The following is a 26,838-nucleotide window of genomic DNA, read 5'->3' as shown; positions in this document are numbered from 1 at the left end:
CAGAGGTTGTGAGGTCCATTGGAAACTAAGAAAATTGGGTTTATATATCTGTGGAATGTCCAGAGTGGGAGAAAGATCCTCTGAGGATGCTTGCCATAGATGCAGGCGAAACGTCAGGAGAAAATGCTTCTAGAACATGGCCATATAGCCCGAAAAAACCTACAACAACCCAAAGAACTCTTGGTCTGTCGGAGGTAGGTGTGAATGTTTCAATTGGCCACCTTGATTAGCATTTAATGGCCTTGCAGCTTCAAAGCCTGGCTTTGAGAGGTGTTAGCTGGCCCTGATTGAGTCATGTCTGGAATTACCTTGTTTTCTGGTAAATACTGGTAGCCGGATTTTGTTCATTGGTTCATTTTCATAGTTTCCTCTTTTCTATTGAAATTATCCAGATTCTTGTGGATTTCAATGGCTTCTCTGTGTAGTATGACATGGTCGTTGTGAGGGCCAGCTAACACCTCCCAACAAAGAATTCTCCCAGGCAGCAACGGCCTAGCAGTTTCAAGGTCTGGCTTCTTACTGTCCGGGGGCAATAAGAACTCTAAAATCAGAACAGTAAATAAAGTACAACACTCAAAAACATGGGAATTCCAGACAAGATACCATCAGGGCCAGCTAACACCTCCCAACAAAGAATTCTCCCAGGCAGCAATGGCCTAGCAGTTCCAAGGTCTGGCTTCTTACTGTCTGGGGGAAATAAGAACTCTAAAATCAGAATGGTAAACAAAGCACAACACTCAAAAACAGGGGAATTCCAGACAAGAAACCATCAGGGCCAGCTAATCACCTCCCAACAAAGGATTCCCCCAGGCAGCAATAAGCCAGTCCTTGAAACTGCTAGGCTATTACATGCAAATAAAGGAGGCCAATTGAAACATTCACGCCTACCTCAAACAGACATGAGTTCTTTCTCCCACCCTGGACATCATTCCACAGATATATAAACCAAATTTTCTTAGTTTCCAACAGACCTCACAACCTCTAAGGATGCCTGCCATAGATGCAGGCGAAACATCAGGAGAGAATGCTTCTGGAACATGGCCAGACAGCCTGGAAAACTCACAGCAACACAGTGATTCCGGTCATCAAAGCCTTCGACAATACAGAGTAGGTTCTGCCATAGCCTTGGTTTTAGTTTTTTTTTTCCTTTCTAAAATAGATTTATTAAATTTCCACAATATACTGTATACAATATTACAATACAGCAGCAAATCACAGTTTAAAATTTCGCCTTCTCCCATCTGCTCTGTTCCAAGTCACAGAGGTTTATACACTCCTTCCCTGCCAGTTCTCTTAGTAATAATTATCCTTTATTATGTTGCCCAATTTTACTCATTACAGTCCTATCTTCCTCTGATTATTTAATTAAAATCTCGTTTGATCTGAGGATGGGTTGAATTGGCTATTGCTTGGTCCATAGAGCTGATAGAGCTATAAGAGCTTGGTCCTATAGGATCAGGCATGGGCAAACTTCGGCCTTCCAGGTGTTTTGGACTTCAACTCCCACAACTCCTAACAGCCTTCCGGCTGTTAGGAGTTGTGGAAGTTGAAGTCCAAAACACTTGGATTCGCTTGGCTGAATCTCATGCAGCCATGATGTCTGGACCAGGTTTTCAGGAAATCTCCTCCTCTCCTTTGAGGCCAGCTAAGTTGTCGGGTTTCCTAGAGGAGAAACAGGAATGAGAGAAGGAAGACGAGGCTGACGGGTCGGAGCCTGGGATGGTCACCCCTGTTTGAGTAGCCATAGTCGGTTCGGCATTCCCCTTGGATAGCCTTGAAATCGATGGGATCGTCATCAGCTTTCTGGGCCTTCTCATCCCGGACCTGGAAAGAAAGATGGGATTGAGGTCATCTCAATCACCTTGGGGGAAGGTGTTGGTAAGGCTGTGGAGATGGAGGTTGCATTGGAAGGGACCCCCATTGGGCCATGGAAATTGAAGGGCTTCAATGAACAATGGCATGGGAAGGGAACCACCTTGGAAACTGAAGTGCTTCCATGGACCATGGCGTTGGAAAGGACTACATGGAGCATGGAGTTAGAAGAAAGAACTACATGGGTTTGGAAGAGACCAAAGGAACCATTGAGTTGGAAGGAAGGAAGGAAGGAAGGAAGGAAGGAAGGAACCAACCCATGTACCACTGAGTAGGAAGGAACCCCCATGGACAGGGAAAATTGAAGGTCTTCCATCAACTATGACATTGGAAGGGACCATCATGGAAACTGAATTGGTTCTACGGACCATGCTGTTGGAAAGGACTACATGGAGCATGGTGTTAGAAGAAATAACTACATGGCTTTGGAAGAGACCAAAGAAACCATTGAGTTGGAAGGAAGGAAGGAACTCATGTACCATTGAGTAGGAAGGGACCCCAATGTACTGTGAAAATTGAAGGTCTTCCATCAACCATGCCATTGGAAGGGACCACCATGGAAACTGAAGTGCTTCCATGGACCATGGCGTTGGAAAGGACTACATGGAGCATGGAGTTAGAAGAAAGAATTTCATGGATTTGGAAAAGACCACATGAACTATTGTGTTAGAAAGAAGGAACCCATGTACCATTGAGTAGGAAGGAACTCCCATGGAGTGTGAAAATTATAGGGCTTCCATGAACCATGATATTGGAAGGGACCATCATGGAAAATGAAGTACTTCCATGGACCATAGCATTGGAAAGCACTACATGGAGCATTGAGTTAGAAGAAAGAACTTCATAGATTTGGAAGAGACCACATGAACTATTGTGTTGGAAAGATGGAACCCATGTACCATTGAGTAGGATGGGATCCCCATGGACCGTGTAAATTTAAGAGTTTCCATGAACCGTGGCATTGGAAGGGACCAACGTGGAGCATGGAGTTAGAAGATGGAACTCCATGGGTTTGGAAGAGACCCCAGGGATGATTAAGTGGGAAGAAAGGAACCCATGGACCATGGAGTTGGAAGAAGGAACGCTACGGGCCATGGGTTTAGAAGGAACTTTATGGAAATGGAATGGGTGCAATGCACCATGGAGGGAACACAATGGAGAATGGATATGCCAGAGACTGTGAGGATGGAAGACAGGAACCCATGGATCATGGCATTGGAAGAAGGGACTCCATGAGCCTTTGGAGGATCTCCAGCGAAAGCATCATCCCCAGCTTGCTTGAGGGGTTGAGAGTTGCCTTTATAGACCCTTCTGGGGCCTCACCTGTTCCACTCTCCGGAGAACTCTCAGGAGGTTCTCAGCCAAAGCGCCCTTGACCTCATCCTCCGTCCAGTTCCGCCTCAGCAGCTCTGCCACCAATTTTGGGTATCCGGAGACGTCCTTCAGGCCATCGGGGAGCCTGCAGGAAGACCCAGAGAGAACTCTAGTGAAGACACCTGGGCTTTCCTTCAGGGACCTTCCCCTTCTTTTAAGTCCAAAGAGACAGAACTCCCCATAACCACGTAGGATGGAGACTACTCAGGTGGAAATAGCTGAAACACTCCTGCGTAGAGTATACATCTGCTAGTGGAGTTATTTTACACTTGCATTAAGCAAATCCCACTTTAGATCCCATCTCATCTTGGAAGCTAAGCTGGGTCAGCCCTGGTTAGTACTTGAACGGGATACCAGCAATGAATCCCAGGCTGGACTTTTGTATCATAAGTATATTGTATTAAATATATTTTGCTTTAATCCTAGAACATAGTTTGATTCCCTGTCCCTGTCCATGTTGATCCTAGGTGAGTCACACTCTCTCAGCCCCACAAAGCCCCATGATGGGGTCACCGTAAATCAGGACTGACTTGAAGACGCGCAAGAACAAGGTGCCTTCAGAAAAAGTGGGGTATAAATAAAATAAAGTGGCAGTTGCCAAGAATCACTAGCTTTTCTGATAGGATTTTGACCTTAAGCCTGAACAAAATCTTTGGGCCAAACCAAACTGGACCTGGCATACAGCATGTAAACCCCAAAACACACATTCATCCTCTTCCTTATACCTGGAAACACCATCATAGTCTCCTCCGAAGCCAACAGCGCCTGGCCCAGCGATGCGTTTGATGTAGTCCAAATGATCTGAAAGTGAACAGAGTGGGTGGCAACTCAGTATTTTGGAGATTTCAATCCCAGCCTTTCTTGTTCACCTGTGCCAGACTCACCTGCTACCTGCGACAGCGTGGCTTCATGACTGCAGGAAACATAGTCGTTATAGAAGTTCACCATCACGAGGCTGTTGGTCTTTTTCTGTAAAGAAGACAATACGTTGAGCCTCAGAAGCCCCCTCTTACCTCCGTCTTGGTCCAAATAGGAATGGTTTGCTTTAAGCATTGCTTTGTTCTGCATCCTCCTATTGTAGTGTTTCTCAACCTGGGGGTCAGGACTCCTGGGGGGGGGGGCAGAGGTGGCCCTAGGTAATTTTCAACGGTAAGCAAACAGTATTTTGGCCCCCCCCCCCCCCAACCAATCATTGATATATATTTTCTGTTCGTCGTGGGAGTTCTGTGTGCCATATGTGGTTCAATTCCATCATTGGTGGAGTTCAGAATGCTCTTTGATTGTAGGTGAACTATACATCCCAGTAACTACACTTGCCGCACTTGCTCCCTTGCCTGGCCCGCTTTGGGTCCGGAGGCGTGCCTGAAGACCCCGGCGTGTGCACCAAAAGTCACGTCTTCTCCTGACTTTCTCCTCAGCCATTGGGACCAAGAGAGAGAGAGAGAAAGGTGGAGATGCCCACCTCTCCTGAAGGTAGGCGCAAAAACAAAGGAGGGAGCGGAGGTGGGAGATACCTCCAGCCAGAGGGGCTCTCTCTCTCTCTCTCTCTTGGTCCCAATGGCTGAAGAGAAAGTCAGGAGAAGAGGCAACTTTTGGTGCGCACACTGGGGTCTTCAGACACGCCTCCAGACCCGGAGCAGGCCAGGCGTGGTGGTTCCACCCCTTGGCCCACCCGCGGATTGGGGAGAGGAGAGGAGGCGGTGGAGCGCCGGGGATCGGGAAAGGGAGCCGGTCATGGGGAAGGGATCAAACATGGAGAACGATTGAGCGCCAGCTCTGCTCGCGCACCCGGTGGTCGGGTGGAGCAGGAACGAGAGGGGCTAGGCGAGGCTCAAGGGCCTGGCCCCTTTGGGAAGAGGATCACCCAGCAGCGAGGCAAGAAAGCCGAGGCTCCCCCCAGACTTCTAGGGCTGTTGTGAGCTGAGGGGGCACTCCTCAAGTGGCGGTCGAGGGGCATTTACAGAGGCGCCTCTGCGCCCCTGGCAAAAAAAAAAGTGTTCTGCGACCGCTTACTTCGCGTAATGGACAAGCCGCCCCGGGGGGGGGGGGGGTCATGAAAGGGGTCACCAAAGACCATCAGAAAATGCAGTATTTTTATTGATTCTGTTGGTCATGGGGGTTCTGTCTGGGAAGTTTGGCCCAATTCTATCATTAGTGGGGTTCAGAATACTCTCATTGTAGCTGAATTATAAATCCCAAATGTCAAGTTCTGTTTTCTCCAAATTCCACCAGTGTTCACAATTTAGCATATTGAAGATTCGTGTCAAGTTTGGTCCAGATCTATCACTGTTTGAGTCCACAGTGCTCTCTGGATGTAAGTAAACTACAACTCCAAAACTCAAGGTCAATGCCCACCAACTCTACCAGTATTTTCAGTTGGTCATGGGAGTTCTGAGTGCCAAATTTGGTTCAATTCCATTGTTGGTGGAGTTCAGAATGCACTTTGATTTTATGTGAACTATAAATCCCAGCAACTACAACTCCCAAATGACAAAGTCAATTCCCCTCAACCCCACTAGTATTCAAATTTGGCCGTATTGGGTATTTGTGCCAAATTTGGTCCAGTGAAGGAAAATATATCCTGCATATCAGATATATATACAGGTTGAGAAAGGCGGTATACAAATAAAGCAAGTAAATAAATAAATATTGACACTATGATTAATAGCAGTAGCAAAATTACAGTTATGAAGTAGCAATGAAAATAATTTTATGGTTGGGGGTCACCACAATGTGAGTAACTATATTAAGGGGTCGTGGCATTAAGAAGATTGAGAACCACTGTCCTGTTCTTTACTTGCTTGAATTAGCCACTGATATGAAACATTAGTGGTGGAACAGTCATGCTGTTTTGTGCCTTCAAGCCATTTCCTATTATGGTGACCCTATCGTGGGTTTTCTGGGGCTGAGAGAGTGTGATTCACCTTAGGCCATCAAAATACCGCAACATGATGTGTCTTCTGAACATGAAAGGTCTATCTGAAGAACTGAGCCCTGGCTCCCTCAAAGAGGACTTTGGATAGTTCCTTTAACCTGGAATAAACACAATGTGGAGCCACCAGTGGCCTCTGAATGGGAGAGATGACAACTAGCCGTTTCACCATTCCCTTCTGTTGGAGGACCACGCTAGGAGGTACATCACCTATGGAGTTAGTTGGTTGCCCTCAGGTGAGGTACAGGATGCTAAACCATTGTTAAGGCTGGAATACTATCCTTGATGCCCATCTATGGTTGGAATAGAGGGATGTCATCTTAACCCTGTTGGAATTCAACCCCACTCTGCCCAAGTCTCAAGTCCTCAACAAGGAGCAGTTTAGTATAGACTAAAGCAGTGGTTCTCCACCTTTCTAATGCCGCGACCCCTTAACGCAGTTCCTAATGTTGTGGTGACCCCCAACCATAACATTATTTTCATTGCTACTGTTATGAATTGTAATGTAAATATCTGATCTGCAGGAGGTATTTTCATTCACTGGAGCAAATTTGGCACAAATACCTGATATGCCCACATTTGAATACTGCTGAGGTTCGAGGAGGAGGGGGGCTGATTTTGTCATTTGGGAGTTGTAGTTGCTGGGGTTGATAGTTCACTTACAATCAAAGAGCATTCTGAACTCCACCAACGATGGAATCAAACTAAAGTTGGCACACTGAACTCCCACAACCAACAGAAAATACTGGAAGGGTTTGGTGAGCATTGAGTTTTGGAGTTGTAGTTTACCGACATCCAGCTAGAGCACTGTAGACTCAAACAATGATGGATCTGGACCAAACTTGACACAAATACTCAATGTGCCCAAATGTGAACACTGGTGGAGTTTGGGGAAAAAAACCTTGACATTTAGGAGTTGTAGTTGCTGGAATTTATAGTTCACCTACAATCAAAGAGCATTCTGAACTCCACCAATGATGGAATTGAACCAAACTTGGTGCATAGAACACCCATGACCAACAGAAAATACTGGAAGGGTTTGGTTGGCATTGACCTTGAGTTTTGGAGTTGTAGTTCACTTACATCCAGAAAGCACTGTGGACTCAAACAGTAATGGATCTGGACTAAACTTGGCACAAATACTCAATGTGCCCAAATGTGAACACTAGTGGGGTTTGGGGAAAATAGACCTTGACATTTGGGAGTTGGAGTTGCTGGGATCTATAGTTCACCTGCAATCAAAGAGCATTCTGAACCCTACCAATGATAGAATTGGGCCAAACCTCCCACACAGAAGTCCCATGACGAACAGAAAATACTGTATTTTCTGATGGTCTTTGGCAACCCCTCTGACACTTCCTCATGACCCTCCAGGGGTCCTGACCCCCAGATTGAGAAACACCGGACTAAGGGGTTTCCCTCCCACATATCTCCTGTATGATAGTTGGGAATGTATCTATTTTTTCTTTCTCTCTTTCTGCTCTCATTCTGACTGGTTGTTCAAAATGGATCCTTTTCTACTGCAAGCCTTTTTGAATCTGACTTCTGCCCTTCTTACACTTTAGTCTGGAGAGTATGTGCTGTGTGCTTTGAGATCTCTCTCTGCTTGTGTGTCAGGAGAGATGCAGCGATTGAGTTTTTCCCTCTCTTGAAACCTTAGAAGAGATGGGTGTTAGAGTAATTAGACCCAATTCTTGATTATCAAGAAATGCAGTTATTTCTTATTATTGTAAATAAACCTTTTGTAATTTTTTAAATATTGGGCTCTGCATGTTTGCCTCCTAAGCTCTGAATTCTTTCCAGCCACATCACACGGCACTTCACTCTCTGCTCGCTAATGAACTGATGCTCAACTTTAGTATTGTGTTTATGTTTTTGGATGCTCTGCTATATTTTAGGGAGGTTTTTCCTAACAAACCCCAGGCCGTGAAATATCCTGGTCCACCCCTTCATTTGCTCCTGCTTCTTCCCCAGAACATTGGGCTCCCATTATGGACCAAGGCTGCCCCTTTCTCCAAGCTCATATCCTTCAGTGGTCCAGACTGTGCATGGATTCCTTCCCATTTCTCTCTTAAAGCCTCTGTTCAGTGGGAGACTGAAGGTCAAAATATGGTCCCAACTAATTTTGGCCTTGGCTCCTCTCACAACAGGAATCCACCCTGAATGCAGCGCAAAAGGCTTCTATGTTTCTGCTCACCACTTTGAGAAGCACCTCGTCTGGCACATTGCGCTTATGTTTGCAAATGGCATAGGCAGAGGAGTGGCTGAAGACCACTGGGGCCTCGGAGATGTCCAGCGCCGCGTTCATGGTCTCCACCGAGACATGGGCCAGGTCCACCATCATGCCCAGGCGGTTCATTTCCTTGACCACTTTCTGCAGGGAAGAGCAAGGGCAGAAAGTGTGTTGTCAACGGCCGTCATGGTAAGAATCACTACATTGCTGTGACTGGGTTGTTGTGAGTCTGACCTCACAACCTCTGAGGATGCCTGTCATAGATACAGGTGAAAGGTTAGGAGAGAACGCTTCCAGAACATGGCCATATATTGTTGAAGGCTTTCATGGCTGGAATCACTGGGTTGTTGTAGGTTTTTCAGGCTATATGACCATGTTCTAGAAGCATTGTCTCCTGATGTTTTGCCTGCATCTATGGCAAGCATCCTCAGAGGTTGTGAGGTCAGACTCACAACCCAGTCACAGCAATGTAGTGATTTGAACCGCTAACTTTCAGTAAGCAAGTTCAGCAGCTCAGCAGTTTAACCCACTGTGCCACCAGGGGCGCCGTCCATACACACCTACACACACATAGATATAGATATACACATTTGTTGTTCATTCGTTCAGTCGTCTCCGACTCTTCGTGACCTCATGGACCAGCCCACGGCAGAGCTCCCTATCGGCCATCACCACCCCCAGCTCCTTCAAGGTCAGTCCAGTCACTTCAAAGATGCCATCCATCCATCTTGCCCTTGGTCGGCCCCTCTTCCTTTTACCTTCCACTTTCCCCGTCATAATTGTCTTCTCTAGGCTTTGCTGTCTCCTCATGATGTGGCCAAAGTACTTCACCTTTGTCTCTAGTCTCCTTCCCTCCAATGAGCAGCCGGGCTTTATTTCCTGGAGGATGGACTGGTTGGATCTTCTCGCAGTCCAAGGCACTCTCAGAACTTTCCTCCAACACCACATATACATGTACATATACACATATATACACATATATATACATATACATAGATATACATAGATATACATATACACATATATATTTCCAAAAAGCAAAGTTTGCTTTTGTTGTTTTTATATAAGAGATTGTGCCATTTTACTCTGCCAATGTATACAATGGGACTTGAGCATCCATGAATTTGGGCATCCTGGAACCAAATCCCTGTGGATACATATCCATGTTGCATCCGTACTTACAGACAACAAACTCATAATTGCATAACATAGAAACCGATGGTAAAAATTAAATGGGATAATCATGTTAACACCGTATGAAATCACTTTGAAAGCATGACGCAGATGAAAGTGCAGCGCACACATCCTGAAAATCCCCCAATTTGTGCAACTAGACTCATAAATCTCCTTAGCCTTGAAGTCCAGATGCCTTGGCAGAAAAGCAACCTTCTCTCCGCTGAGTCTGCACTCACCTTCCCAAAATCGGTCAAGCCATGATGGACAGGGTTTTCCTGATTGGTGTCCACTAACCAGTTATCCGCCCTGTAGAAGGAAAAAATGTGCCAAATGAGAGGGGCATGGAAATTGCGGCACTTTTTGCCATCCAAAGAAGGAGGCATCATGCACATATCTGCAAGATGCTTGCCCTGATGGAGAGATGTCTCAATCTTAGGTTTGGAGCCCCCGGTGGCACAACGGGTTAAACCAGTGGCTCTCAACCTTCCTAATGCCGCGACCCCTTAATACAGTTCCTCATGTTGTGGTGACCGCCAACCATAACATCATTTTTGGTGCTACTTCATAAATGTAATTTTGCTACTGTTGTGAATTGTAATGTAAATATCTGATATGAAGTATGTATTTTCATTCACTGGACCAAGTTTGGCACAAACACCCAATATACCCACATTTGAATACTGGTGGGGTTGGAAGGGGGGTTGATTTTGTCATTTGGGAGTTATGGTTGCTGGGACATATAATTCACCTACAATCGAAGAGCATGTCACCCCTTCACAGCCCCCCCCCCCCATGAGTACCAAACTCCAGTTTGTGAAACCCTGTTTTAAAGGCAAAGTCTGTGCATCTGCACAGAGCCATGTGCCAAATGTGCCAGAGCTTTGTAAGGAGAATCGAAAGTCAAACTCCAATCCATGTGAATGGCAACCTTGCCCACTTACCAGGGAGTGTTGCAGCTGTGGGTCAGGGTCATGTATCGAACGCCCAGCAGGTAGAAGGTGCGCAGTACAGCCATGCTGCTGTCAATGGAGTGGCCGCCCTCCACCCCAATCAGGCTGGCCACCCGGCCGGCAGCAAAGGCCCTCTCGATGCCTGCAAAAGGACAGTTCCCAGGTCAAGAAAAGGTATATCCACCCTCCAAGAGGGAGATATAATCCACTGGCAGGTATGCTTCCCTCTTCTATGCTATTCGGGATGAATAGATGGGTCTAGAAGTACGGAGGCCCATTGTTCCCAGCCCTCCTTTGCAGCTTCCTTACCTGCACTATCGGTGACACACTCAAAGGCCTCTGGGTAGAGCTGGCACATGCGGTGAACGACGTCAATCTGTTCCAAGGTTCGCTTTACAGCGTCCTTGTTCTGGGTTTCGCAGGGAACATAGGCAGCCCAGAACTGAGGAGGAGGAAGCCAAGCAAAGTTTATTTTATTTATTTTGTATCAAAAGCATTCCATACATAAGTATAAAACTTATAAAAATAGAAGGAGCACAAGCGGCTAGATAATTTTTGACCAAAACTGGGCAACAGCAACCGCATTTCTCTAGCTTTAAACAATTCTTCCTCTGTACATGGGGCAGGGCATTGTGGACAAGCATACAGGTGCGGAGTTGTTTGTTCTGCTCCACAGTCACACAAAGTGGAGGATTCTTCTAGGTCAGTGTGTCTCAACCTGGGGGCTGGGACCCCTGGGAGGGTTGTGCGGGGGTGCCAGAGGGGTCACCAAAGACCATCAGAAAACACAATATTTTCTGTTGGTCATGGGTGTTCTGTGTGGGAAGTCAATGGTACATCCTTCCAAATATATAAATATGGCTCTCATCTTCAGAGGGGTCACCAAAGACCATCAGAAAGCATATATCTTTTAAAAAGCATACACACACACACACACACACACACACTATCTATCTATCTATCTATCTATCTATCTATCTTTCTATCTATCTATCTATATATATCTCCACACATACATAGAGAGAGTGAGAGAGAGAGATAAGGGAGCTGAGAAGACAGTTCCATCTTGTCTCTTGTGACATCAGAGCCCCTCCCTCAGCAACAATATAATGTTATATAATACTAATATTATGAATGATGTATTCGTAGTATGCTAATAATATAGCATGTTGTATGTACATATGACTTGTAAGCTGCTCTGAGTCCCTTCGGGGTGAGAAGGGTGGCATATAAATTTCTGACGGTCTTAGGAACCCCTTTCGCAGAGAAGGCTGAAGATCTTTCCGCCTGTCCTTCTCTTCCTTTTTGGAAACAGTCGACGAAACCCCGCACCAAAAGCCCTCCTCCGCTGTGATTGGCTGGCCTCTCAGCCAAGGGGAGGACTGTTTCTGAGATTCTAAGCGGGGGGGGGGGCAGGTGTGATCGGCGCATGGCAGTGTGGTGCACATGTATGGATGAGGGAGAGCATGTGAGGCTGGAGGGAGGCTCACACCACTGAGTCCCTTTAATGGCATGGAGGTTCTGTGTGGGAAGTTTGACCCAATTCTATCATTGGTGGGGTTCATAATGCTCTTTGATTGTAGGTGAACTATAAATCCCAGCAACTACAACTCCCAAATGTCAAGGTCTATTTCCCCCAAACTCCACCAGTGTTCACATTTGGCTATATTGAGTATTTGTGCCAAGTTTGGTCCAAATCCATCATTGTTTGAGTCTACAGTGCTCTACCTGGATGTAGGTGAACTACATCTCCAAAACTCCAAGTCAATGCCCACGAAACCCTTCCAGTTTTTTCTGTTGATCGTGGGTGTTCTGTGTGCCAAGTTTGGTTCAATTCCATCATTGGTGGAGTTCAGAATGTTCTTTGATTGCAGGTGAACTATAAATCCCAGCAACTACAACTCCCAAATGTCAAGGTCTATTTTCCCCAAACTCCACCAGTGTTCACATTTGGGCATATTGAGTATTTGTGCCAAGTTTGGTGCACATCCATCATTGTTTGAGTCCACAGTGCTCTCTGGATATAGGCGAACTACAACTCCAAAACTCAAGGTCTTCCAGTATTTTCCGTTGGTCATGGGAGTTCTGTGTGCCAAGACTGGTTCCATTCCATCATTGGTGGAGTTCGGAATGTTCTTTGATTGTTAGATGGACTCTAAATCCCAGCAACTACAACTACAAATGACAAAATCAATCCCCCCTGCCAAACCCCACCAGTATTCAAGTTTGAGCATATTGGAGTTTTGTGCCAAATTGGTATAGTGAATGAAAATACACCCTTCATATTAGATATTTACATGACAATTCATAACAGTAGCAACATTACAGTTATGAATTAGCAACGTAAATCATGTTATGGTTGGGGGTCATCAAAATATGAGGAACATTATCAAAGGGTCGTGGCATGAGGAAGGTTGAGAAACACTGAGAAACACTGAGAAACAAATTTGGACAAAAAAGATTAAATATACCTATTCAACAGACCTACAAGAGAATTGGCTCAAAATGGTTTACAGGTGGTATATGACGCTGAAATGGCAGGGAAAAGGTTCCAAGGAAAGGAGAGGCAAAGAGAGTCCTGGAGGTCTGAAAAGCATGGATTTATTTATCCAGCTGGGACCCTGGTGAGAAGTTCTCTCCTAAAGCACCAGAGCAAATGATAGAGGCATTGACTGTGCCTTTTATAGTCTCCAATCAGAGTCAAACAAAGAAACATGTTACTACATACATTAACGTAATTCCTACGTCATCTTAGCATCATGGTCAAAAAAGCATCATAAGAATATCAAGTTCTATCTTCCACATGCAAAAGGCATGTCTCTGTGTCTTGCTGAAGAGCAAGCATCTTACAGTCATCCATCAAGGGGCCCACTCTGACCTGTCAAGAGAGAGGCATTGGCTCCTTCCCTAGAAGGAAGACACTGGGCCTTTCGTACCAGCCTCTGGGGCTTATCTCTCTCTCTCCTGGAATGTTCCCTCTCCCTCTTGGCTGTGCCGTTTGGCTTGTCCTGTTAGCATTCTTTCTATTACACAGAGAGAGAGAGATCCTGATTTTTCTATGCATTTCAGTAATTGTAAAAGACCAATGAAGAAAACAGGTTGGAAGTTATTTGAAGAATTTTTACTGGAATCTGAAATAGGACAACATACCACAGAAGAGAAGAAGAAAGACCAGAAGATTAGGAAAATACTAAAGATGGGAAGTTATACTACCAGAAGCCGTGGAGAAGAAGATTGGGAAGTCAGAAAAAACCTCTACACAACCTATACCCCCCCCCCTTATTCCCTCCCTAGTTTCCGCCTTCTTTCCGAATATCCACCCATACCTTCCCCAAAGCCACTCACTATTCCCCAATCCCAATTCCCTGCCACAGCCCTACCATATCTATCCTTATTTTACCTTATGTTACCCTTTGAACCTCTTTTTTTAGTTATGTAATATAAGATAATTCTTTAATAAAAATTATTTTTAAAACCAATGGCATTGTAAATACAATGCAAATGCATAGAATCTGTATGTCTGTATGTCCAATGTCATTCTTTGTCTAAATGTTTACCTGTAAGCCGGTATTGCACCACCTGACATCTGCCAGGAAGTAGTAGCCAATAGTGAAAGGACCAAGGCAGAGACATCCCCAACTCATCCCCTGTTTGGGTATCAGCCAGCACGTCAACGACTTAAATCTAGACATAGTTTTCTAAGATCTACAGAGACACTCGCTGGAACACCTCAGCAAGCGAGAGTCCAAAAGTGGCAGGCTCAAACCCAGAACCTCAACCAATGGCTGATACCAAATGAGAGACTCCCCCCTGGGCACACAGAGGACTGGGCAACTTGGAAGGCGCTGAACAGACTGCGCTCTGGCACCACAAGATGCAGAGCCAACCTTCAGAAATGGGGCCACAAAGTGGAATCCTCGACATGCGAGTGTGGAGAAGAGCAAACCACTGACCATCTGCTGCAATGCAACCTGAGCCCTGTCACATGCACAATGGAGGACCTTCTTGCAGCAACATCAGAAGCACTCCAAGTGGCCAGATACTGGTCAAAGGACATTTAATTAACTACCAAACTCACAAATTTTGTATTTTGTCTGTTTGTTTGCTTTGTTCTGTTAGAAATGTAATATAATTGACTGGTTGCCCTGACACGACAAATAAATAAATCTGTAATCTGATATACCCTCTCACACTGGAAATTGCAATAAAAAGAACCTATGCTTCAATGTTATTGAAAAGTCATTCATGACAATATTGCTTTTGTTCTGGTCTGCCTCTGTGTAAGTGTTACATTTAGGCAATGAGCTGCGAGGAAGATCAGCAAACATCGCAATATGCAAAGTGGCCTGGAGGAAAAACCTTCAGCTTTGTGTCTTCTCTAAGAGACAAAAGTGGAATATTGTTATTGTTGTTGTTGCTATTATTATTAATATTGCAAACTCCATAACAAGCATTATGATATGGATGCTCCAAGCCACTCACCTGCGCTCCCACGTGCCCCAGGCGCAGCTTCGGGATGTTAGTGTGCGTCTTGTTCAGGTGGTTCAAGTTCGCCAACTGGTTGTTGGCGATCTGGTTGTTGAAATGTAAGAGCAGCTGCCAGGGAAGGTCATTGTGCCTGGAAATGAGGGGAACCAAATCCCATTGAGCAAAGTCGTAAATGCACATAGGCCCATCTCATGCTTAAGAGTGACTGTATACAACGCTCAGTTTGGCAACATGGAAGTGGGTGCAAACATTCCACATATCTAAATGCTTTTATAGGCAACGATACACAGACCCAAACTGGAATCTGGCCCATGTCTACTATATCCCTTCTACACAACTCATCTTCTAAACCTAATTCCCATCCAGAACTTGGGAATGGCTTGTTTTTTGGACTACAATTCCCAGTGGCTATGCTGACTGGTGGATTTTGGGAGCTGTAGTCCAAAGCTATGATACTGCCTTGAGTCTCCTTCGGGCTGGGAAAGGCAGGATAAAAATGTTGTCAATAAATCTATATATATAAATTTGTTAGGGGCATCCAACGAGGAAACAAAACTCAAAAACCCCCCAACGAAACTTAACCAAAATTCCCATGCCCATAACACAACCCACAAGGTACAAACATATCTACTCAAAATGAAAAACAACACAACAACACACTCACAAAACGGCAAAACAACAAAACTAAAAAAAAACCCAACGAAACTTAACCAAAATCCCCGTGCCCATAACACAACCCACAAGGTACAAACATATCTACTCAAAATGAAAAACAACACAACAACACACTCACAAAACGGCAAAACAACAAAACTCAAAAATCCCCCAACGAAACTTAACCAAAATCCCCGTGCCCATAACACAACCCACAAGGTACAAACATATCTACTCAAAATGAAAAACAACACAACAACACACTCACAAAACGGCAAAACAACAAAACTCAAAAATCCCCCAACGAAACTTAACCAAAATCCCCGTGCCCATAACACAACCCACAAGATACAAACATATCTACTCAAAATGAAAAACAACACAACAACACACTCACAAAACGGCAAAACAACAAAACTCAAAAATCCCCCAACGAAACTTAACCAAAATCCCCGTGCCCATAACACAACCCACAAGGTACAAACATATCTACTCAAAATGAAAAACAACACAACAACACACTCACAAAACGGCAAAACAACAAAACTCAAAAATCCCCCAACGAAACTTAACTAAAAAACCCAGGCCCATAACACAACCCACAAGGTACAAACATATCTACTCAAAATGAAAAACAACACAGCAACACACTCACAAAACGGCAAAAGAACAAAACTCAAAAAAACCCCAACGAAACCAAAATTCCCATGACCATAACACAACCCACAAGGTACAAACATATCTACTCAAAATGAAAAACAACACAACAACACACTCACAAAACGGCAAAACAACTGAGCATGCGCATTGGCGCCCAGCCGCAAGTTTCCTGGCGCACGCACATGGCCTTCTGGCCAACGTTCCCTCTGCGGAAACCATGCCCACTCCAAGCCGCGCCGCTTCCCGCACACACACACCCCCTGCCGCACACACACACGCAACCCCACGCTCCATCACTCCCCCCGCCGCCGCATACACACACGCAACCCCACTCCCCCCGCCGCCACACACACACACACAACCCCACGCTCCATCACTCCCCCCACCGCCGCACACACACGCAACCCCACTCCCCCCACCGCCGCACACACACACACGCAACCCCACTCCCCCCGCCGCCGCACACACACACGCAACCCCACGCTCCATCACTCCCCTGCCCCAATCTTACCTCCTTTTACTTCACGCCACCTCCAAACCCCACCCCGCCCCTTCCCGCCCTGTCAAAATCTAGGAAAGACAGGAAGGAAGGAAAGAAGGAAGAAAGAGAAAGGGAGGTAAAGAAAAAGGGGGAAGGAAGGAAAGTTAGAGGAAGAAGAAAAGGAAAGAAAAGGAAAGATGGAAGGAAAGAAAAGAGAGACAGCAGAAGAGAAAGAAAAAGGGGAAGGAAGGAAAGAGATAGAGAAAGAAGAGGAGAAGGAAAGATGGGAAGGAAGGAAGGAAGGAAGGAAGGAAGGAAGGAAGGAAGGAAGGAAGGAGGGAGGGAGGGAGGGAGGGAGGGAAAGAAGGAGAGAAAGAGGGAAGATTGGCCACAGCAACACGTGGCGGGGAAAGGTTGTTATTTCTATTATTATTATTATGCTATTGTTCCTATGAGACCCTTTTAGGGGGAATGGGAGAGGTGTCAGGTCCCAGAGGCAATGCATTGCATTATTGTTATTGTTATGATGGTGGTGAAATAAAAGGAAATAAAAAGTGAAAGAAGGAAGCAAACAGGGAAGGAAGAAAGGCAAAGGAAGAAAGGGGGAGGGAATGAAGGAAAGAGAGAAGGATGAAACCAAGTAGTGAAAGAAGGAAAGAAAGAAAAAGGTAGAGAAGGAAGAAAGGAGAGAAAGGGGGAGGAAAAGGGGGAAGGAATAAGTAGGGACCTCTCTTTCATAATAGTCCAGATATCTACCTCAACTTTGATAAGTTTTACTATAGGCCACAGCAACGCGTGGCAGGGCACAGCTAGTAAATAAATAAATATGATTATGATGATGATGAGAGGTGTAGTCTAAAGCTATATGATGATGATGATAGGAGCGGTAGTCAAAAATTATTAAATGATGATGATGGGGACTGTAATCCAAAGCTGTTAGATCATGATGATGATGTTGATGGGAGACGTAATCCAAAGCTATTATATGATGATGATAGGTGCTGTAGTCCAAAGCTATTAGATGATGATGATGATGATGATGATGATGATAATTGGAGCTGTAACAGAAAACTATTCGATCATGATGATGGTGATGGGAGATGTAATCCAAAACTATTATATGATGATAGGTGCTGTAGTCCAAAGCTATTAGATGATGATAATGGGGGCTGTAGTCCAAATCTATTAGATCATAATGATGATGATGATGGGAGATTTAGTCCAAAGCTGTTAGATCATGATGATGATGATGATGATGATGATGATGATGGGAGATATAATCCAAAGCTATTATATGATGATGATTATTATAGGTTCTGTAGTCCAAAGCTATTAGATGATGATGATGATGATGATGATCGGTGCTGTAGTCCAAAGCTATTAGATGATGATAATGGGGGCTGTAGTCCAAATCTATTAGATCATAATGATGATGATGATGATGATGGGAGATGTAGTCCAAAGCTGTTAGATCATCATCATGATGATGATTATGGCTGTAGTCCAAAGCTATTAGATGATGATGATGATGATGATGATGGGAGATATAATCCAAAGCTATTATATGATGATGATGATAGGTTCTGTAGTCGAAAGCTATTCGATGATGATGATGATAATGGGAGCTGTAATAAAAAGCTATTACAGTAGATCATGATGATGGGGGCTGTAGTCCAAAGATATTAGATGACGATGATGATGGGATGTGTAATCCAAAGCTATTATATGAGGATAGATGCTGTAGTCAAAAGCTATTATATGATGATGATGATGGGAGCTGTAGTAGAAAGCTATTAGCTCACGATGATGGGAGCTGTAGTCCAAAGCTATTAGATTATGATAATTATGATGATGGGAAGTGTAATCCAAAGATATTCCATGATGATAGGTGTTGTAGCCCAAAGCTATTATTATTATTATTATTATTATTATTATTTTGTCGTGTCAGGAGCAATCGCTCCTGTTGTGAGAGAATTGGCCGTCTGCAAGGACGTTGCCCAGGGGACGCCTGGATGATTTTTGATGTTTTATCATCCTTGTGGGAGGCTTCTCTCATGTCCCCGCATGAGGAGCTGGAGCTGATAGAGGGAGCTCATCTGCCTCTCCCCGGATTCGAACCTGCGACCTGTCGGTCTTCAGTCCTGCCGGCACAGTGCTTTAACCCACTGCGCCACCGTGGGCTCCAGCTATTATATGATGATGATGGGAGCTGAAGTAGAAATCTATTTGATAATGATGATGATGATGATGATGAGAGCTGTAGTCCAAAGCTAGCTTTTCTGAGCCCTTCAAAGAATTCCCATAGATAGCAGATTAGATTTCAGTATGCCAATCCCCAATGGCTGTGCTGATTGGTGCCTTCTGGGTCCTATAGTCCAAAGTGAGCATTTTTTTGGCTTGGCAGAGGGAATAGATTAGATCTCAGTATGTTTTTACCCCATAGGAAGGCCTGCTCCTGCCTGCTGTATCATTTCCGAAAGCCGCTTTGGAAAGCCCGGGGATCGCTTGCCTTGCAAACAAGAAGTGTTTATAAGCCCATTGATAACGGAGAAAGCCCTATTGAAGCGGAGGGGGGTTAATCCCAAACAAGCCTGCAGTGCAAATCCCATTTCTCAGAGTGCAAAATAATAATAAGACGAAGACGTCTGCACCTGGTTTGGAAAGGAGCTGAAAGATGGGAACATGGAGGCGATCAGGATATGTCTTCATTGCGATGGCCCTCCCAGCCCTGGCATGGCATTTATGAGGCCCAAAGAGGATTAAAGGCAAAGGAGAATGACCGGGAGGTCCTTTCCGGCTTTATTCCCTGTAGAGAAGGTGAGGAAGGAACTATTTCCAAAGATACAGAGTTCACAGCCATAAACTTTTATTTCTAGGCATTTGGTTCATCAGCTTTCATGCTTTGGGACAATTATACCAAACCAAAGTGCAGTCCAACCTGTTCTTTATGACCTGTTTATGACAGCAAATATATAAAACCATTGTGTTCCTCTCCATGCATCAACGCACTCTTTCACTGCAGTGGTTTTCTTGGCTGCTGTCTTCAGAGTTGTTGCTTTTGCCTTGGTTTCCCTCCCTGGCCTGAGGTTCTCTTGCTCATTGATGGCACTTTGGTGCTTTGCTTTTTGCTCTCCATTTAAGATCAATGGCTGGCAGAGGAACCCCAAAGTTAAGGCTTTTGGCAAACAGCAATGGAAAGCTATTGGGTGACAAGGAAGAACCTCTCCCAGGCTTGGAAGAGTGGCTTCTTGGGATTATGAACCCCAGAATTAGATGACACCTCTCCCAGACTTGGGAAAGTGGCCTTCTTAGGACTATACACTCCAGAATCCCCAAGCAGCATAGCTAGGGCTCAACTGCAGGTATTCTGGTAGTTGAACTCCACACAGAACAACATTATGGAGATCTGGCTAGTGGTGTCTTCATTGGTGGCTTCCATAACATAGGGAACCCCTATGAAACAGCAAGGGAAATCTATTGGATGTCATGGAAGAACCTCTCCCAGGCTTGGAAGAGTGACTTCTTGGGATTATGAACCCCAACATCCCCCAGGGCTCAACTGCAGGGATTCTGGGAGTTGAACTCCACACAGGGCAATGTTATGGAGATCTGGCTAGTGGTGTCTTCATTGGTGGCTTCCATAACATAGGGAAACCCTACGAAACAGCAATAGGAAGCTATTGGATGTTATGGGAGAACCTCTCCCAGGCTTGGAAGAGTGGCTTCTTGGGATTATGAACCCCAGAATTCCCCATGGCTCAACTGCAGGGATTCTGGAAGTTGACTCCACATAGGGCAACGTTATGGAGATCTGGCTAATGGTGTCTTCATTGGTGGCTTCCATAACATACAGAAAACCTATGAAACAGCAATGGAAAGCTATTGGATGACATGGGAGAACCTCACCCAGGCTTGGAAAAGTGGACTTCTTCAGACTATGAACCCCAGAATCCCCCATGGCTCAACTTCAGGGATTCTGGGAGTTGAACTCCACATAGGGCAACATTTATGGAGATCTGGCTAGTGGTGTCTTCATTGGTGTCTTCATTGGTGGCTTCCATAACATTAAACTGATGGGTTTAGTAGTCTGAACTTGAAAAGGAGCTCTCCAAGGCACTGAACTACAACAGAGTCAAGTAGTATGGGTGTGTGTATACACTGTCCCCGAGTTATAAACATGAGACTCATAGTTAAGAATGGGGTGAGACAACAGGAAGTGGGAGAAATCTATCCCTAAGAAGAGAACATCACTCCTGAAAGAGTGTTTATCATGGGGGAAAGGAGTCTCCACTGAAGCTTTGTCCTCAATCCTCATTTTCACCACAAGCCAAATTTTTCAAAATCCAATGAAATCTTTTAAACAGGGGCACAGACAGCAAAGGAAACACTACAGAGGTGTTCATTCTTCCATAGTTATAGGTATAGATATATATAGATATATATATATATATAGATATAGATATAGATATAGATAGAGAGATAGAGATAGAGATATCTCTATCTCTCTCTATCTCTATCTCTATCTCTCTAGCTTTCTATCTCTCTGTCGCTATCTCTCTGTCTCTATCTCTATCTCTCTCACTTTCTATTTCTATCTGGAGTTACACTTACAAAATGTACCTGTTCCAACTTACAAACAAATTCAGTTTAAGAACAAACCTACAGAATCTATTTTGGTCATAACTTGGGGACTGCCTGTATGTGAATGTGTATACTGTGTATGTGTGTGTGTTCTTAACGATAAGTCTCATGTTTGTAACTCGGGGACTGGGTGTACACACACTCATACAACTTGACTGTATTGCAGCTCAGTGCCTTGGAGAGCTCCTTTTCAAGTTCAGACTACTAAACCCATCAGTTTAATGTTATGGAAGCCACCAGTAACGACACCACTAGCCAGATCTCCACACAAACACACACAGCATGGGTATGTTGTATGTATATATGTAACATGGATAACTTGTGTATGCAACATGAGTAAGTTGTAAATTGCATTGTTCTTAATATTGTGAGCCACTTTGTATCTCAATAATAATAATAATAATAATAATAATAATAATAAGGACTTGTTTTTCTGCTGCCCTGGAGACTAGGACTCAATGGAACAATGGCTTCAAACTACAGGAAAGGAGATTCCATCTGAACATTAGGAAGAACTTCCTGGCTGTAAGGAGAGCTGTTCAGCAGTGGAACTCTCTGCCACTGAGTGTGGTGGAGGCTCCTTCTTTGGAGGCTTTGAAACAGAGGCTGGATGGCAATCTATCGGGGGTGCTTTGAATGCGATTTCCCTGCTTTTTGGCAGAATGGGGTTGGACAGGATGGCCCATGAAGTCTATTCCAACTATGATCCTATGATCCTACGACTCATGGTGATCCCATGAAATTCAGGTATCCTTTGGTGAGGAAGACTCAGAACTGGTTCTGCCGATTTCTTTTTCTGAGGGATTGCCTTTGGCACATTACAATGCATAATGAATCATAATTCCTGGTAAACCCCCTTTTCCCCTCCAGCAACTGTGAGGATTTGAAGCTAGACTTGGATGGGTAAAGGGGGTCGAGGTGGGGTTTGGCACCTGCCATGTGGCAGATGGTTCCTGGTGTCTTTCATATCATATAATCATTCCTGCTATAAGATATGCTCTCTGGGTGATTTGGCACAGCAGGAGAGAGGATCGGGAAGAAGGAATGAAGGAAGATTAGTAAAGGAAGGGGAGGAGGAAGAGGAGGAAGGAAGGAAGGAAGGAAGGAAGGAAGGAAGGAAGGAAGGAAGGAAGGAAAGAAGGAAGGAAGCAGGAAGGAGGATTAGGGGAAGGAGGAAAAAAAGAGAAGAGGAGGAGGAGGAGGGAGGGAGGAAGGGAGGAAGGAAGGATTAGGGAAAGGAGGAAAAAAGAGAGGAGGGGAGAGAGGAAGAAACAGGGAAGGAAGGATGAGAAGAAGGATAAGGTCCAATGTTCAAACCATTACACCATGTTTGGCTGTATATCTTAAGTTTTATATGTAACTTGGGCACTTTTAGATATTTTACCTGTCTGAACGTATCTCTCCCTATGAACCATCTAGGACTTTAAGATCATCTGGGGAGGCCCTGCTTTTGATCCTGCCTTCGTCGCAGATGTGTCTCGTGGGGACGAGAGACAGGGCCTTCTCAGTGGTGGCCTCTCAACTGTGGAACGCCCTCCCTAGGGATATCAGATCGGTCCCCTCCCTTTTAACATTTCGTAAAAAAGTCAAAACTTGGCTTTTTGAGCAAGCATTCACAAATGCAGTGTCATGGGCAAACACAGGACAATGGAACGACTGGACGATGTGACCGGACAAGGTTTTTAACAAGGAGACGCTGATGATATATGTTTTTATTGATCTTGTTATGGTTTTATATTATATGCTAATGTTTTTAATTGTATTTTACGATATTGGCGGCATTGAATTGTTGCCGACTGTAAACCGCTTTGAGTCGCCTTCGAGCTGAGAAAGGCGATATAAAAATATGGTAAATAAATAAATATCTGAATACAGTTGTCCATTCAATTATTAAAATTGGGTCAGATATTGTTTTAACTGCATTCTATTTCAGTCATAGAATCATAGAGGTGGAAAAGACTCCAAGGGCCATTCAGTCCGGAGAGGGAAGAAAAGAAGGAAGGAAGGAAGATGGAAGAGAAGGGAAACGAAGGAAAGGAATGGGAGGAGGAACAGGAGAAAAAGGAGAAGAAAAAGAATGAGGAAGAAGGGAAGAGAAAATAAGAATAAAGGGAAGGACAGGAAGGGAAGAGAAGAGAAGAAGGAAGAGAAAGGGAAATTGGGAGAGAGAGGGAAGGGAAGATGAGGAGGAGAAAGGGAAGGAGGAGGAGGAACGGAAGGAAGGCAGGTGCCTCTTACCCATCTATTACAGGTGTCACTTTCATGATTCTCTCTGCCTCTGTCAGATACGAATCTCCTGCTCCGAGGGCAATTTGGGAGAGGAGCAGGCAAGCGACCAGGTGTCCTGCCATGATGCACAGTCTCCAAAGTCAAGGGTTGCACCTTCTTCTGAACTCTCCTTGGAGGCCTTAAGGCTTTGTCAGGAGAGATGATCAGCGGCTCCTTCGTTTGATGCCCGGAGCAGACTGATAGCGGCCTTGGAGTCTTGGACCAGGAAGATCCAAATGGGTGCGATGCCAAACCCACCTGTCTCAGGCCATAAAGCTGGGGAGGAGCTAAGAGATCTTGCCCGACAAGGTTGGATTTCCAGAGAACCTGCACGACTGTGGCACCCAAAAAGGGCACCACACCTGTTTCTTTATTCTCAGCTGTGTGGCTATATTTCTAAATCCAATATATATATTTTTGCAACCCGTTAGACAAGTAAGAAGAGCTTTTAGTCAACAAGGTTGCCTCTTTGGGCATGTTACAACCTGGAGTTGCATCTTCTTGTGTGTTGTATCTCCTTGTGCTTCACTTGATGACCCTTTTCCATTTTAATTATATTTCTTAATTTCTTTTACACTCAGTGGTGCAGCGGGTTAAACCGCTGAACTGCTGCACTTGCAGACTGAAAGACTGGCGGTTTGAATCGGGGGAGCAGGGGGAGCTCCCACTGTTAGCCCCAGCTTCTGCCAACCTAGCAGATCCCTTATAGAAAATACTGTGTTTTTTGATGGTCTTTGGCAACCCCTCTGACATTCCCCCCCTCCCCCGAGGTCCTACCCCCAGGTTGAGAAACAAAGGCTCACAGTCTCTTTCTTAGAGAGTAAAGCTGGGTACTTCTACTACCACCACTACGACTAACCAATGCAAGTTACAAACTAAAATATAGCAGGGAAAATTAATCCATTTTTTCAAGATAGGAACCTCATAATATAACCTCCCCACCACCACCGAAAACACATATCAAACATTTGTAGCCCAAAGGAATCTATACAAATGACAAACATACACCAAAATACAGGAGAGAAAATTAATTATTTCCAAGACTGGAGTCCCATAATAAGCAAGCAACTCTCATGCAAGCAACTCTCACGGAGAATGGTTAATGCACAACTGCTTAACCTGGTGAAGGTCATTTTCACACAGGATGAAGTGTTAAAGATCAGCCAGGCCTTGTGACATACCCAAATAATAGGAGACAAAGATGTCAGGCACTGCATTGTGTCAAGTTAATTCAAGGCCATAAGGTTATCCAATTTATTCCTGGCCTGTTTTGTTGTATTGAGTTGTCTGTCCAAAGGTCCAAGATGGACACACTTATACAAGGGGTGTTCATTAAACATTTCCCTTGACCCACTTCTATTGATCACAGGACACTGAAAATAGACATGTGTAATGATATAAGTCTCTCTAGGGTACGTGCCAATTTACAACCCAGAACTGATAACGGTCTTGATTTCACAGGTGCTGAAGTGTTGTGAAGTTTGAGAATGGACCCAGTGGAATACAGAGCAGTCCTCAAGTTCCTTTCCTTGAAAGGTCACAAACCAAAGGAGACATTGGATGAGACGAAAGAGGTTTCTGGGATGATTCCCCATCATATGATGGAGTCAAGAACTGGCATCCTCAATTCCAATGTGGTCAGATTTTGGTGGAAACAGCTCCCATTCGAGGGCGACCCCACTCTGCTATTCATGAGCACACCATACAGAAAGTGGAGGGCACCATTTTGGAAAATCACCGCATGCCCATTCTCCACCTAGCCCAAAATGTCAAGATGAGTGTGGTGTGCATGGAAAAAAATCACCCAAGACCCTCTTCACCTGCATAAGGTATCTGCTCACTGGGTCCTCCAGCTGCTCACACCTTTCCAGAAGCAGGAACTTCAGGAAAGGTCAAATGCTCTCAGGCTCTCTTGACAATAATGTGTCATGGAAACCAGGAGGACTTTTTCAACAGACTGATCACACAGAATGAAAGCTGAGTCCATCACTCTGATCCTGAGACTAAAGTCCAGTCGATGCAATGGAACCATCCTGACTCACCACCTCCAAAGAAGGCATGTGCCCAATTCTCGGCAGGCAAAGTCATGCTCACAGTATTTTGGAACCAGCACGGGGGAGTGTGAATGGATTTCCTAGCAAAGAAGACCATGATCAATGGGACATACAATGCTTCACTGCTGTGGGAATTGCAGGAGGCCATCAAAACCAAGAGGCAATGTGGCATGCTCACCAATGGTGCCTGCCTTCTGCAAGACAATGCACCAGTTCACAACTCATCTGTTGCCCAAATAGAAGAAGCTTGCTCTCCTGTAGCTTTAAAATCCTACCGCACCCTCTTTATTCACCCGACCTCGCACCTTCACTTCCACCTCTTTCCAAAAATGAAGGTTTTTTTGAAGGGCAAACATTTCTCAGGTGACAAGACTCTGATTTCCGGAGTCACAACGTGACTTGTGGAGCAACCTGTCAACTTCTACAAGCGAGGTGTTGACAGTTGCTTCAAAAGATGGGAGAAGTGTGTGTCCCGAAGTGGCACCCATGGAGAGAAGGACTCAGAACTGGGCCAAGTTTCATTGCTCTCAGGCCACAGGTCACAGGTCAAGGAAAATGTTTCATGAACGCCCCTCGTATTTAAGGAGTGTAGACTAATTGGGATTCCTCCCCATGCCCCACCCCTGATCTCAGAACTCAAATAAGAACCCAGAAATGGCCAGAAAAGTTCTTTTGTGTTTTAAAACCTGTGCTTTTTCTTTCACTTCTTTTGAATGTAGCTGATCAGTTCCTCTTCCAGGACTTCCTTCTTCTGCTGATGAGAGACAGCAATGATATACACATTTCCACAAATTTGTTTTACTTGAAAATGGAGTGAATGATTCACACCATCAGGAATGGAGGAAACAGACCAAGGTCTAAGTGTATCTGTTTATTTGCATGGAAATGCTCATGCATTTTAACACTTTCCCAAATTGCTTTACTCAAATGTGTTTAATTTCCTTTAAAACTTAAAAGGATAACCCTCCTCTCAACAGCTGGCAACGGGATATCGGCACATCGTTTATTAGTCACACTTACTCAGCCTCAAAGGAGGCAAGGGCAAACCTTTTCCG

General features: G+C 44.7%; 1 protein-coding gene across 1 annotated transcript; it reads right to left on the bottom strand.

The window, feature by feature from the left end:
- Positions 1-1,148: 1,148 nt before the first annotated feature.
- On the bottom strand, positions 1,149-24,001 carry DPEP1 (dipeptidase 1). Its single transcript, XM_060788189.2, is given in 10 exon segments — positions 1,149-1,824; positions 3,196-3,331; positions 3,972-4,047; positions 4,131-4,215; positions 8,376-8,552; positions 9,824-9,893; positions 10,529-10,679; positions 10,847-10,979; positions 15,020-15,155; positions 23,700-24,001. Coding segments are annotated over 10 exon segments (1,428 nt in total). The 3' UTR covers positions 1,149-1,662.
- Between the last annotated feature and the right edge of the window lie 2,837 nt (positions 24,002-26,838).

This window comes from Anolis sagrei, chromosome 8 (assembly GCF_037176765.1).
Source record: "Anolis sagrei isolate rAnoSag1 chromosome 8, rAnoSag1.mat, whole genome shotgun sequence".
Taxonomy (NCBI): domain Eukaryota; kingdom Metazoa; phylum Chordata; class Lepidosauria; order Squamata; family Dactyloidae; genus Anolis; species Anolis sagrei.
The sequence above is the reverse complement of the archived record's forward strand: the minus strand, read 5'-3'. Positions and strand labels throughout refer to the sequence as shown.